Raw genomic sequence first — 15,801 nt, 5'->3', positions numbered from 1 at the left:
AAAACAAAAAAAAACAATATTGGCACTAAGACAACGGAGAGAAATAAACTGTTGAAGAAATACATTTCCACGAAAGAGAAAAAGTAATTCAAAGAACAATCAAAATTAGTAACGGTGAAAATAGCGCAACGACCAAGCTAAAAAACAAAGTCTGTACCTACCACAACCATTAAACACCGACAACGATGAACGAGACCGATAGTGGCGAGCATGTAAAGCGGACAAGTTTTCGTAAACGCATGTCGCATTGTACCTTTTACTCGGTACGGTTGTACCCTTCCATTCGTGCGTAGATTCGAGCAGCCGAGCTGCGCCGGACTTTCAAAGAACGGAGTCGCCGCAGAATCGTCGTCTGGGCGAAGGCGAACTAACGAAACGAAACGCGAAGTGCGCAATGCCCGCGACAACGAAGCGTAAAGGCTTTGTCTCGCCAACGGACCTCGAAAGCTCGGCGAACCAACGACGACAAGTTCAAGGCGGAAGCTTTGACTTTTGCTAGAGTGTAGGAAAGGATCACGCTTCTCCGGCTTGGCTCTCCCTTTGCGGCTCCATTCGATGGCAACCATGCTCGGAAAAACGTTCGATGAAAGACAGAGAGAGAGAGAGAAGGGAAGGGAGACTGATCCTAGGCGTAATAGATTACAACCCGAGTATCACGAAGTGGGTGGAGCAAAGCTGTAGGAATTAATTCCAGACAATCTGAGAAATCCGGAAACCCTTTGGAAGTCGATATAGAGCAAGGAGTGCGAAAGAGTTGGACACGATCGCGAAGCGTTTACTGCCTACGTTAAAAAACTGATAAAGTGTTTGAGAAATTATGCCGAGCGTTAAAATTTGCTTGAATAACCTGAGACGCGTTCCACCTACACACCTTACACGTACATCCATATACATACGTATTACACACATTTAAACCGCGACTAATGGAGATTAGCTTGGGTTAAAACCTGCGGATAGCCGCGGGAAATAATATTAACTAAAACCGCCCCTAGGGATGTTCGGAGTAGAGAGAAGAGGCGAGAGAACAGAGAGAAAGGGGGGGAAGAGGGATGGTGGATTTGAGCTTTAAATCAGCCGGTAATCCACGGGGGATTATTTTCCGTCGTCTGTAAAGGTATAAGCATATAAATACCCATAACGCACGGTGTCTGCTATCCGTGCATGCATACATACCTATGGAAACGTACGTGTATGTATCTAATTTTACGCGTATATTTATAGATTATATAGCACGACGGATGTTAAATAGAAATTCTCGACAGCGGAAAATATCATTATAGATGTAACAACGACCCGTGTGGCGGAAATTAACACGTTCACTTTCAAATGAAAATACAGACTCAACAATTATTTAATATACAATATATCTTGATAAAATCGTAAAAAACAAAAATCAAGAACGTATTGTTTATCAAATGAAACGAATTCCTGCGCCAATTCTTTATTCCCTCGATTCTCTCTTGTTTCTACGCGCATACTACGCTAAAATTCTATATCAAAAGCAGATGTTTTCTCAGGTTAACCAACCGTCGTTAAGTTCAGACTTTATTTAACCTCAAAAAATTGGAAGCCTGTCGATGTCAGTTGTTCTCAACTTCGGTCATTCCCCCGATTAATAATTTTTCCGAATAAAAACAATCTCAATCTGCCCGTTCGACATTCAAAAACAGTTCCAACGGTCAAAATGTTCGAACAACATTGACAATTGTCACCGACGGGTGTTAAAATTTTTGAGGTTAGAGACATCGTGGCGACTCGTCGTCCGAACTCACGTAGGTTGGTCAACCTGACAAAACGACTGCTTTTGCTCTACAATTTTGGCGCATGCGCGTTCGACAATTCGACGGTCAGCTACTCACTCCGTCGATACATACATCTTCCTTCCTTTTCGATAGCCGTTTTAATGTGGCAAAAACCGCGAACCGCGGGTCGATGTGTTAAGCCGAGCATCCGGCACGATGAAACCCACCCGCCGGATTAACCAATCGCGCACAAACATGGAAAACCGCAAATTCGCTTCAACGATGATCGCCGCGGTCTGACCGCACGACGTTACGCGTACCGCAATAAGGCGGAAACAACGCACGAGCCGGCATGGCAGTTGCGGAACGTTTCTCTGCGGTCGAGTCGTAAAATCGAAACACCCCCGAAATTCCTGTACCGCTGGTCCGCGATGTCTTGAAATACATGCATGTGTACGGTGCATTCCACGTCAAATTTCTAACCCACGTACTTCACGCCCTTCGATCATTGATATCTTTTTACCGTCACGTTTCTTCCAACCCAAAAAGGGTCTCAAAGATATTTTTATTTTTCATTAGCCACCAGCGAAATTTCAAAATCATATTTTAAATCGTAAGATCGGTGTAAATTTTTTCAGATTCTCAAAAATGGCCTTGACCGGTATTTGTTGTTAAATTTTATTTAAATTCTACCATCGCCCATCAAAATCTGACAAAAATTCCAAGACCCTTTTGCGTCGGTTGCAACGTCGTACGAAAAAATGATCAATATCGAAGGTGTCGAGGTCCCTACGTGCGTTACAAATTTCACGTGGAATAAATGGAATTAGGTCAGAGACGGTTGTTCCCGGATTGTAGCGCATGCGCATTAAATTTTAGCAGACGACAGACCATGCAGTCATTACGAATTCGCTCTGTATAATACACGCTACGACATTTGAAAAATTTCCTTTTTTCGGTGTTGTACAATAATTCGCAATTTCGATCGTCATGCTAGCAGAAAAAAAAACAAAAAAAGGAGAAAGAAAAAATCTTCGACATCGCAATTTTTATCCCGGATGAATGTTTAAATTGTATATTTAAAAACACGTCGTGTCGTCGTTATACGAACATTGCACAGATTATCAGTAGTATTTATACTTCGTGTATCCTACGTAATTTGAAATTTTTTCAACGATTCGTAATATAACATTTACCTACGGTGCGTAGCCGATCGTATTACATAAACTAGATTCGAATGGCGATTGTGATACCTAAGCCGCAGTCGTTGGTACGGACCGTTGCGTATTTGGAATATATAATGTACGCATAGGTATAGCATATAAGTATGTGTAATGAAGGTGCGATGTTATATAATTACAAAACCGATTACACGCATGTTATACGATATCTAGGATATATTTATGCGAACGATATATGTAATCTGAAACAGTGGAAGGCGCGTGGCATTTCCCTCAGGTTTTAAACTTCGATCCTTGCATGTGTTAGTTTTTTATTTTTTTTTTGTTTTTTTTTTTTTGCTTCTTCCGAATCGTTCTCCCTTACGTTCGTCAAACAATATGAGAAGAATTCAAGTACACGATACATATGTACATATATAATTTGTTCAAATACCTTTTCCCCCAGTGATTAAAATCGTATAACACACGAAATGTACGTATGCAGCTCGTAACAATATACGATACGTGTACGTACACATTAAAAGCAACTCGCGTTGGAATTTTCGCATTTCATTTCATTTCACCGCACACGCCAGTTTCAAAAAGGGTTCCGCGGTTTATTCCGACATACACGTGCAGACGTGCCGACAATAACGCAGAATCGTGGTCTGTTTCTTTACGGTGTATTGCAACGGCTTCTCCACGTGGTACAAAGCAGGTTTAAATTTTATACACACACACACGCGCTCACCCACATTTGTATATTTGTACAAACATACGGGCGTAATCGCGCGTGTTACACATGCATAACCCACCACCGTGAATTTGACCAACATTTCAAAGCTGAGCGTAAGGGCTGAGGGCTGAATTTGGGGTTCAAAACAATCAAAGGTAATTATCTGGAATAATTAAAGCCCGCTCCGCAAGACCGCAGTAGGCATTGTATAAACGTACGCACGGCTGTCACGAACGTCGGTGATCCTCTCTGCACCAGAGGAATTTCTCCTCTCGACATTAATTTCAACCTACAAATTTGTAACATTGTACAACAACAACAATAACGCGGAAAATAAGAGAACCTATGAGAGGAACAGAGTTTTTAATCAAAACGATGATGTATATTGAATTAACGAATGATAATTACTGTCAATCTTGTGAATAATCGTGAATAATCAACTTATCTCGACATTAACGTCAATTTATCGTTGCACAAGCATTAAATTCTCGCCACAGCCACGCAAAAATCTAGTAACAGTGATCGTAACGAGAAAGAATAGTAACGGATACTAGACTTCCCGGTAACAGTTGGAAAACTAATTATCATTTCGTGCCTAGAACAATATTTTTCGATTGTGGTAAAAAATGAAAATAGTTAAAAAACTAAGCGCTAAACGGAACTAAAATTTTCTCTCAGTGATAGTCGAGAATTGACGTGAAATGGCCCATACGTGTAATTGGCGATTGGCGCAGTCACATTATGGTTTCGATCCCAATTCGAGAGAGGCAGGCACCCTCTTCCCTTATTATCCCTTCTTGGCTAGTTGCCTTAGCAGGTCACGTCACAGGATTTTAATGAATAATTTACGAGGGGTTGCGCCTAAGAAGTGTGTTGTCCTTTAATTCAATCCCGGTAGTATATATAAGCGATATAGTTATGGTACAGCGGTAGTAGAAGCAGTAGTAGTTCAAGCCCTGCAGCATATACGTGATTCGAATGAATTTATTTCTCTCCCTTTCTATATTATTTTCCTTGACTTTTCTCTATTTTACACACCCTGCGCATCTCCGCGCCACAATAAAATCGTTTTTTAATTTTTTCTTTCCGCTTATACTCTGTCCGATAAAAATAAAATCAATAAAAATGAGGTTAAGAGAGAAAAAAAAAACAAAAAAAAAAAAAAAACAAACACAGTTCTGTAATTAATTTTGGAAAATCATGCTCCTTGAATATATCGCGTATACATTGTATAAATAAATTTACCCGCGTGATCGCTAATAGTGTTAATTTAATACACATGGTACAATTAATACGTGCATATTCTGATACATCGCGCTGCACGATGAATGCAGATATAGACTCTTAAATACACGTCCGTGGAAAAAAAAAAAAAACCGATAGCGTATAACATATATCTATATGTATAAGATATTTTATATACATAGGTATACAAATACGCATGTGACCTGCAGTATAGACGATGGATCTTATCTCGAGCAGGAAGTGCGGAAGATAAGCTATCCCGGAGCCATTAATAACACAAAGTTACGATATATATATATATATATATATGTATATTAGGGTGCTTTTTTTTGGACAATATTTTTTTTTTTTCGGTCCCATCGTGAAATTTTGTTGGAAATACAACAAAAAAAATTCCCTGAAAGATTGAGCCCTTAATATTAATATTAAGTGCTCGCCCAAGGCATGTAAAGATTTCCCGCTTAAAATACACGTAAACTTCAATTTTTTTCTTTAAAACATCTACAGTTCAGAGGCATTCTATGGTGTAGTCTAGGACGTCAGCAGGTCTTCTTTGGAGTGAAATGCTCTACAAAAGTGCTCATTGCAGTGAAGTCGTACGGGCCACCCAAACCCAATTTTTTCATGAAATTCTTGTCTTTTTGCCCGTATATCGTAAATAACAGGAGCTACAAAAAAAAAATATTCAACAAATTTGTAGGAAATTTTTGTAGAGCATTTCATTCCGAAGAAAACCTACTGACGTCCTAGACTGCACCATAGAATGCCTCTGAACTGTAGATGTTTTAAAGAAAAAAATTGAAGTTTACGTGTATTTTAAGCGGGAAATCTTTACATGCCTTGGGCGAGCACTTAATATTAATATTAAGGGCTCAATCTTTCAGGGAATTTTTTTTGTTGCATTTCCAACAAAATTTCACGATGGGACCGAAAAAAAAAAATATAGTCCAAAAAAAAAGCACCCTAATGTATATGTATGCATGTTGTATATATTTTCCCTGCATTTCACTCTCAGCTCATTCTTTGGTTCTCAATTTGCTCTGCAGCATTTTAAATATATATACTGATTCTTCGTTACACCTATATACCGTAAGGTTGGTAAAAAAAAAAAAAAAAAAATTCTAATCCGTTACTTTGTTTACACGGCATGTGTAATATAAATTATTACATTTCCGAACGCTGAAAGTAAGATGATCGATTTTTTCAAATTGAATTGAATTACGCGCAAGGGTGAAATATTCCATTTCTCGTCCTCCTTCGCCTCCTCTTATACGATCTACGTTTCGTGACATTCGAATGAGCCTGAAATATTGCTAAAAGTATCGATATCCATCCCTCCAATTCAGAATCCTCAAGTACAGGATTTTCTCCCCCCGTAGGGCATGACTCAAATATGCGTGATTCTGTATCTGTATATATATATATATGTACATATATATATATATTGTGTAATACATATGTATGCATGTATATGCGTAATATAAGAGGAAAAAATTCACGTTAGTCACGTGTAAACAAGACGGTGCGTGCAGCGTGCGTTCCTTTTCCATTTTACACATACATGCATATACATCGAATGTTATACGACTTCCATTCCATTTCTTTTTCCTTCTCCTCCCTCGCGCCCTTTTTCAAGTATCGAACAAATGAGTTTGAGAAAAGTTGAAGAATCGCGAGGCAATCTGTCGGCTATAATTCATATATATCTATAATATTGAATGATAAATGTGAATGTATATGAATAATATACATACGTACATGCGTATAGAAAGAAATGGGAGCGAGGCATTTGCATACGTCGAGTATTGGAAGAAAAGAGCGTGAAACGAAAGAGAAACGAGAATTAGAAAAAAAAAAAAAAAAAAACGTAAAGTTTTTCACCCCTCAAGAAACGCAGCCGCAGCTTGTATCGCCGTGTTTAGATCGAAATGTCGAATTTTCAAAAAAAGAGAAAACTTAATAATATGTAGAGAATTTAAAAATGATGAAAGTCGAAGTATGGAGGAGTAAAAGATTAGAAAGGCTAGAACGTAGAATTTCAAAATGTAGAATCGTCAATATTACTCTCAATGATACAGAATCGTACAGAGATTCTCGATTTTGCTGCACCACGACACGACCTTTCGATATTTTGTTTCTCTCTACATCGACTTACTATGTTTTCAATTTTATTGTTCATCAACTTTCCACTTTTCTGTTAAATTCTACGAATAAAATTATCGCGTCTATGAAAACTCGATATTTCGGTTCTTCCGTCAATCAGAGATTCCAGTTTTTCTACCTCTACCCAGATTCGTTCATCTTATGCATACATATTCTGCATGAATACATAACATATGTAGTACGAATATATGTACCTATACTAATGTAATATGAAAAACGCAGGGATTTAAAATATTCAACATATAAAAATAAAAGAAATAAAACTGCGGTATAACGATCGGCAATCCTTCGCGGACAAAGTTCTTTGAAAATCAAAATGAATAAATAAATAAATACCAAAAGCAAATTGAAAAGTACAGAGAAGAAAAAAAATCGACAAATACCGGGTGAGAGAGAATATGTAACAAAAATAATTCGAAGATCAACCCATACCGATAAATTATTAATAAAAGTGAATTAAATACATACACATATGATTGTAAAATTTTTCTGTACACGTAACGCGTCATGTATGACATCTTATTTGATACGTACACCTTGTACATATAAGGTTTGATTTTGATCCCCCGTCTGCAAGCACTCGTTTCGCGTTTTCCTGACTTCCGGGGGATGAGAGGGAGAAAAAAAATAAGGAAAGGAAGCGGAAGAGAGAGAGAGAGAGAAAAAGAGTGGTAGAGAAACACATATAGAAATTGTGTTTGTCATAGGCACACACGCGAGAGAGAAACTGGAATCAGTCAAAGCTGCGATACAAAGAGATGGAAAGAGGGAAAAGAACTCATACGGTATTTTTATATATACACACACACACATATATATATATATACACATATATATATATAAGAGCTACTCATGACGTTCACAGCACGTATAAGTGCAACAAAGCAAATAATATCTCAGATCCAAATCTACCCTTACCCACCCATATAACATGTTACATACAATACGCATGTATGTATGGGAAATTCCATGCGAATCCAACCAACGTCTGACCCCCCTTTACCATTTCTGATTTTGTTTTGAAATATTTCCTGCAATTGTCCCTTTTATTCAACTGCTCAATTATTTGTAAATATTTCAAAGTGATTTTGAGACGGACCTTTTTTCTTTAAACTCTCACAAAAAATTTCAGAAACTGTGTTTTCTATTACAAACATTCCAAGACCGGGCCCATGATGGTCCGATTTTATTCCATTTTTTTTTTTTTTCAATACTTTCAATTTTTCTGGTCAACTAAAACATTGTTCGAACGGTTTGAAAATTCCCGAAAACTTCTCAAAACTCCTAACTTTTACTTTTACGTTATGGAGGGATTTTTGTCTACATTTTGCACATTCAACTTTTTTTTTTTTTTTTTTTATCAACCGCACGACGAAGCCGGTCTAAAAATGTTCCGAGTAAAATAATAGAAGCTTCGAGGTTTTTTCGACAATTTTCAAAACGTTCAAACAACGTTTAAATTTTTTTAATTGCCACCCCGACAAACGACTGCCTTCCAATTTTTTGATCGCACGCGTATTTTAAACTACCACAGCAGACAACGTACCATCCCGTCGATAAATAATGCATTTTTATATTTCCCACCCAAAAATGAGAACGGTACAAACGGATAGACGGACAAACAAAAAAAAAAAAAAAAGGATCAATATCCGGATCGATCTTTCTCGCCGAAGGATACAGACGCCGTTCATCGATATATAATGTATAATATTATATTATACCTATAATATTTATAGCCATCCCATGATTCGTATGCGTAAAGTACCCACATAACTATATATATATGTACATATATATTATACTGCTAGGCGTCAAGGAGATCGCGGAGGGTTTGAGTGAAGATGACGAATCGATTATACACATAGTAGATTACACGCTCTCCATACATCATAGAATATAATAGATATATATATATATATATATGGAGATAGATTTATCCAAGGGTGAAATTACCATAGAAATTCGTATTTTATGCGTACCTTATAATACCGTCGTCGCCTTTAAACAAGTTTATCGAGGGTGCAGTTTATAATATGAGAAACAGGGGGATTTTTTCCCCAACATCGAAGCTGTCGGGCAAGCGTGTAAAAAAAAATAGTTGTTCTCTTAGTCGCCTATCATCCGTATCCGCATGAAACAGTGTTACCGATCATCCATATCTTCGTTGTTCACTGCAAACGTGACGACTAAAGGATTGTGAAAATTCTCGATGAAGAATCCAACATAGATAAGTAAAAATATACAAGTATAATACAGGAATTACTCATCGCATCGACTTTAATTAATACGGCGATATATCAGAGGTTTAATGAACGATAAATGACGCGAATAACTCTCGTTTAATTCCCTTAATTAGGAGACAACGTTACATCCCTTATATACGTATATACATATATGTATATACATTCATGTATGAGGATACTGTGGTTATACGTATAGATATATATTATAGCCTGTGTATGTAATACCGGGATTAACGGAAGTGAACAATTAAAAGTGAGCCTTCCGTGTTAATTGAGTTATATCTATAGAGCATACGAAATAGTTATAAATTATTGTGATAGAGGATCGAGAGCGTGAAGAGAAGTTAAAGAAAAAAAAAAGAAAAAGAAATAGCGAGTGAAATGTTTCTTCTCTGTTAAAATCGTTTATAAGGTAAAAAAAATTTGCATTAGACCTATTTTATCTACAGGTTGAAAAAAAAATTGCCGGTCGTATTACTTGCATGAGAAAAAACTTTATTAAACGATTCCTCGTCTTTTCGCAAAAGACCCGTAACAATTCCCTGATTATTCCAGAATTTCATCAATCCATGCAATTTCTTCTTCTATTATTTCTTTCTTTTTTTTTCTTTCTCAAGATCGATAATACTTTGTATAAAGAAACGAGAAATTTCCAGTCTTGTTTTCGAAATTCCCTAACTTTTCCCCGCATACCAAACGAGTATAATGTTATATTTTATCCTTTTATCGCTACTGCCGATACGGCGAGCAACAAGCAAGCAACCAGCGACGGTGAAAAGACGAAAGGAATGAAAGAGGCGAAGGTATTCTTTACAATTTTCATTTCAACTTTTATCTTTTTCCACCCTTTCCTTCCTTCCTTTCTTTCTCTTCGTCTCATATATTCTTCTACGAACATTTTGTCCAAAGCACGCATACCACATATATATATATATATATATATTAGAGAGAGAGAGAGAGAGAATTTCACAAGCACAAAGAGCATCGAATGAATAGCAAAAACATTCTACGTATAGGCGTGTATGTACCTGCACAGTAAAAAAAAAAAGAAAAAAAAAATAACCCATTGAAATGTTTTTTGCTTTAGAAAAAAAAAAATTTTATTTTCTATTCCTTTCGCACTCTTTTCACTCTTCGCGCGACGAGTTTCGAACGAATTCAAACAAAACGCGTAAGGCAGGCTGGGCACACAGGCTTTATATGTATACCTATGGATGACGGTAGACAGAGCAGCTCTTTGTACGTCTAAATTATAAATGACGTACAAGCATAAATGCAAGCGTACCTGGGAATGGATACGTAAAACAACCGAAAGCATCCTGCTGCCATTCTTTATTTCCGTACACGCTGTGTTCGTAGTTTAATGAAGGAAAAAAGAAATCACATCTTTTTTACCATTCAATTTCTTCGTTCTATTTTTTTTCTGCTTTTTTTTTTTTTTTTTTTCGTAGATACGATCGCCGCGTATAATATTCTCTTTTATTTTTCCGTGCCTAAAGTATCGCGCGCGTTGAGTAAAAATTTTCTACAAAAACAGAAAGATTTGAAACGCTCGATCACGCCCACATTTATACCATCAATAATATTTAACGGCAATGAAATTGATAAATATATATATATATATATATATATATATATATATATATATATATATAAAGTGATGAAAACTAACGACCTTTGTACAATATATGTATATATAACATATATATTTATGCCTGTATAATTTATAAATGTATACGTTTGTTATATACCCAACGTTATATACATATGTAATATATATATATAATGTAACACGAACGTCAAGTTATGAGCTTAACGATGAAACATGCAGGCGGTCCGATGGTGCGGTGATTAACAGTTGGGAAAGATATTTCTTTGACCGTATTGTCTCACGGTGGCTAAAAATACAAGCGATCAAATCACGTTTACGAATCTCAATTGATTTTCTTATTACTAAACGTTGTGTGTATTAAAAATCATACGAATTTATGCACAATGACCGGAGAGAAAGATTGCGAAACAAACAACAGCTCTTATTCAATCACACTCGATTTAAATTTGTGTCTCGTACAAAGTTTTGATAATAGATAATATTAAGAATTTTCATAAGTTATTCGATATTTGAGAAACGAATGTAGCGATGAGCGAGGTAAGATTAAAAAAAAAAAAAGAAAAAAATAAAAAAACATTTCGTTACGCGGTACAGCATTTTTCAATTCAATTATTTGTTTCAGCCGGCCGACCGATAAACGCGGCATCGGACGTAGGAGGAAGTTTTTCACCAATGATACCGCATTTTCCCGACCTTCTCGATGGGTGAGAATGAAATATATTTATCAATATATGTGCGTATTATTTGTTTGACTTTTTTTTTTTTTTTACCTCCACTCTATCATCAATCGAATATCTCGATATTCACCGTAAGAAGTTTAGGGAAAAATAAATAAAAAATGTGAAAAATTTGAACGACTCGGTTACCGCGATACTGACGCTGTTTTAGATCGAAATTACGAAGGCAACGTTACAAAAACTGTCGGTAAATGATGAATAGCAGGTTACCGTCCGTCGGTAAAACATATTTCTATTCTCTCAATGTATAGATTTCAATGACCGGCAGAATTTACGCGATTGTCGTTGTTCGTTGACAAAGAATAGTAGTGTGATAGTATGGTAGTAGTAGTAGTAGTAGTAGTGTAGTAGTATAGTAGAGTAGTAGTAGTAGTAAATTCAATTCGCCATTCGAACGCAGCTGGATTGTAGCTACGCGTACAGCCGCGTTCGCAAACAACAAATGAAACTAACAGCAATCTCTATGTACAACAACAATAATAAAAACAACAACAGCGATATCGTCGATAAGTTCAATGCTCTGACAATAAAAAGTTGATAATCATATGAAAAATAGTACTAATAATATTAATACCTACTAATAATAAGAAAGGAAGAGAAAAAAAAATAAAATCTTTTTTCTTAAATAAAAATAAAACAATAATGAGGCTGATACTTGTGTACCTAATGTTTTCAATGTTGAAAAGTTCGTGTATTTTTGTACTTACACAAAATATCGCAGATAACCTAACAGATGTCAATAACGCAACGAGGTATAACCGTATATATAAAAATAACAACAACAGTAACAAGAATTAACTTTTCAAATGAATACCCTTTCGCTTAAATCCGAAAACAAGATTGCAACAATTCCGAGAATACTAAGTTTTAGCAATCAATGTTTCACACCCGCAACAGTCTTAATAGAGACAAAACTACGATTAATATCGTTAAGTTCAATCAAGTTTTAAATACCGAATTACACATTTATGATCCATTATTTATTTTCAAACAGCACGGCGATCGGAGACAAGCTGGATATATCTGGAATCGGCGTGTCGACCCCGCACATATCGCACCTGAGTCCAACAAACCCGTTCAGCGACATATTTCCACCCAGCCCTCAACCGACGAGTTCGCAATCCAGCACCGTCGACCTGAGCTCGATAAACGGGCATTTTCAATTGCCCCACGTGCCTACGAGCGTTGGGGGAAGTATACCGATAAGAAACGAAGACAAGGGTGGAACTTGCGAAGTGAGTGGAAAAACTCTCGTCTTATTTTATCATCTAAAACAGTAGGCGAGAAAGACAGGGGGTTCTATTTGACGTTAACTTCCTACTTCGCATTCGATCGACCGTATACAGAATGAGTTAATTGAAACTCCGAGAATGGGAGGCGCTTAGCTGACAAATTAGCCAATCTAGCCACGACTTTTTAATTGTTGACATTTCGTGCCGTCGTCTTTCCTTCGTTATCATATCTTTGTTATCGTTTGTCGGATTGGCTGAGGAGTACAGCCTAATCCGTCAACCGAGCTCCGCCCATTCTCAGAGTTTCGATCGACTCGCTCTGTATATGTACCTAAAATTAATAATAAGAGACAAAACTTGGCGATAAAGTTTTTTTTTTTTTTGTTTATCGATTAATGGTGTAATAAATTTTATGTTTTTTAACATCTCTGAAACAGCTATACCTTGGGAAAGTGTGCGCAGACTTTGTCGGCAATCATTCCGTTTACGTACCGTCTACAACGACGCAGAAAGAACTTGAAGAAAGACTTTTGCAGGCTTTCCGAGTGATAAATTATTCAAAGTAAGTCGATGAATTATTCCAACAATACAGAGAACCCGTCATTTTATTATTGCATCTTACATACGTTGCCTGGATAAAATTGATAAACAACTTTTTTTTAACTTCAAACAGCGAATTGTCGTCGACATGCGAAAGATACGCCAAGCCTTCGCTCTGCTTTTCGGCATTCGCGATATGCAGAGATCAACAGGCCAAGTATCACCAAAAGCCAAAAAACTCGGAGGCTAGTACGCAGCTATTCAACCTGCTTAATGCCAATCAGGGTAAAATCGTGTCACCAGACGACACGGACGGAGAGGACAACCTCAACGATTTCACAAAAACGCACGGCGTGATGAGGAGAAAAAGGAAAGCGGAATACAGTTCAAAGTTTAGCTTTACGCTGGACAGCGATGGTAATTTTCCATCCAGAAAGATCGGGGTAGAAACGATTAACGTCGACGCGAGAACGGCGGGAAGAAATCGCTTGAATCACAAACTGCGAAGGATATGTCGAGAGGAGTGTGAGATATTGGAGAACGAATTGTGCCGAAAAGAGTACGTGATTGCGAAGAGGCAAAAAGTGATAAGTCAGGTGCCTCTTTTGGAATGTTCGGATCTTCCACCCGACGGAACGCCGGAAGCAGCCGACTGTTTGAGTCTTGGAATATCAGCAGTGAAGGACGTACAAGAAGGTGAGTCTGAAAGACGACCAAGTTTAAGATGAACAATCTAATTGTAACTCGTCGTCCTGTCGATTATTTCCAGACGATCGCTGCTACTGGGGAACGGGCCAATCTTATCGAGGCGTTGCGAATCACAGCGCGTACGGTAAACCGTGTCTGCTTTGGTCTCAACAGTTGAACGTCGAGATATCGGATTACCAAGAACTTGTGGGCAGACATTCGTACTGTCGAAATCCAGGCAGCAGGGAATCTCAGCCCTGGTGTTTCGTCGAAGGCAATACCGGGATGGAGGTCCAGTTTTGCAACATCCCGAAATGCGGTTGGTAGCGTTCGAAGAAAAATGAAGCATTGAAAATCGATGATACAAGCGTCGTTTCAATAAAATCTTGTCATCTGTTCACAGTCGAAAACTTGTGGATATACGCGCTGGTCGGCGTAGTTTTGACGAGCGGTTTCATCGTCATAATAATATGCTACTGCTGCTGTTACAAAAGTAGGAAGTCGAGAAGACAACCGAACCATTTACCGTCCAACAAGGTGAGTCCTCTTACGATCTTTATCAACCTGATACAACGAGACCGTTAGTTAAGCTAATTCGTCGCCGTTTACCCTCAATAACGCAGATGCTGACGGGTATGCAATGCGACAAAAACATCTACGACGGTAGGCGAAGCACCGCTCAGCCGATGGAAATGAATTCGCTGCTGGCAGGACCAGGGAACATAACTCCTGGGGCGGGAACCCTGAGCAGCGGAAGTAGCCGAACGTCGAACAACCGAGTACCACAGTTCTCGATCCACAATGTCGCATTTTTACAAGAATTGGGAGAAGGAGCATTCGGTGAGCATTTGGCTGAAATCTAGCAAACGAATTTTTGAAGAAAATGAAAAAGGTATTGCGATTTTACTTGGCTCTTTGTTTTATCCGACTTACAGGCAAAGTCTACAAGGGTGAATTGCAAACTGGCAATAAAGCTGAACCCACGATATTCGTGGCTATAAAAACGCTGAAGGAAAACGCGACGCCGAAAACTCAAAGCGATTTCAAACGCGAAGTCGATCTTATGACCGATCTTAGACACCCCAACATAATCTGTCTTCTCGGCGTTATTCTTAAGGGTGAACCGATGTGCATGCTGTTCGAATACATGACCCAAGGTGACTTGCACGAGTTCCTCATCTGCCATTCGCCAAGATCTGACGTACCGCTGAACAACGGCAGTGGAAAAGTATTGGAACAGCCCGAATTCCTTCACATAGCGCTTCAAATAGCGTCCGGCAAGTCTATTTCACATTTCCAAAGTTTATCATTGACCGCAATCCAACATTAAAGGGATAAATTTTGTTATTTGTAAAACATTTTCAGGCATGGAGTACCTGGCAGGCCACCATTACGTTCACCGTGATTTGGCGGCGCGAAATTGCCTTGTCGGTGAAAATCTTACCGTAAAAATATCCGATTTTGGTTTATCGCGAGACATTTACAGCAGCGACTACTACAGAGTACAATCCAAGAGTCTCCTGCCGGTGAGATGGATGCCGCCCGAATCGATACTCTATGGAAAATTCACAACAGAATCGGACGTCTGGAGCTACGGCGTTGTGCTGTGGGAAATATACAGTTACGGTTTACAGGTAAGAAGTAATCTTCGAAATTTCATTCCATCTATCGTATCGTTCGTCTCCGTGAAAAGTTCCCAAAAAT

At 38.0% G+C, this 15,801-nt stretch overlaps 2 protein-coding genes across 4 annotated transcripts in view; one reads left to right on the top strand and one right to left on the bottom strand.

The window, feature by feature from the left end:
* Positions 1-15,801, bottom strand: part of LOC124299788 (uncharacterized) — a 111,445-nt gene that overhangs the window by 87,637 nt on the left and 8,007 nt on the right. The window lies entirely within an intron of this gene.
* Positions 1-15,801, top strand: part of LOC124299786 (tyrosine-protein kinase transmembrane receptor Ror) — a 127,547-nt gene that overhangs the window by 108,891 nt on the left and 2,855 nt on the right. Inside the window, exons 5-13 of one of the 3 annotated variants that reach the window (XM_046753139.1) lie at positions 11,524-11,605; positions 12,633-12,873; positions 13,308-13,432; positions 13,544-14,106; positions 14,180-14,416; positions 14,501-14,634; positions 14,721-14,937; positions 15,033-15,374; positions 15,463-15,731. In XM_046753139.1, the coding sequence (XP_046609095.1) occupies positions 11,524-11,605; positions 12,633-12,873; positions 13,308-13,432; positions 13,544-14,106; positions 14,180-14,416; positions 14,501-14,634; positions 14,721-14,937; positions 15,033-15,374; positions 15,463-15,731 (2,210 nt within the window). Of the gene's footprint in view, positions 1-11,523; positions 11,606-11,993; positions 12,391-12,632; positions 12,874-13,307; positions 13,433-13,543; positions 14,107-14,179; positions 14,417-14,500; positions 14,635-14,720; positions 14,938-15,032; positions 15,375-15,462; positions 15,732-15,801 lie in introns of those variants that run through there. The other 2 variants (XM_046753141.1, XM_046753140.1) reach the window with 2 other exon arrangements.

The sequence above is a fragment of the Neodiprion virginianus genome, chromosome 3, assembly GCF_021901495.1.
Source record: "Neodiprion virginianus isolate iyNeoVirg1 chromosome 3, iyNeoVirg1.1, whole genome shotgun sequence".
NCBI lineage: Eukaryota > Metazoa > Arthropoda > Insecta > Hymenoptera > Diprionidae > Neodiprion > Neodiprion virginianus.
This window is presented reverse-complemented; position numbering and strand designations above follow the sequence as displayed.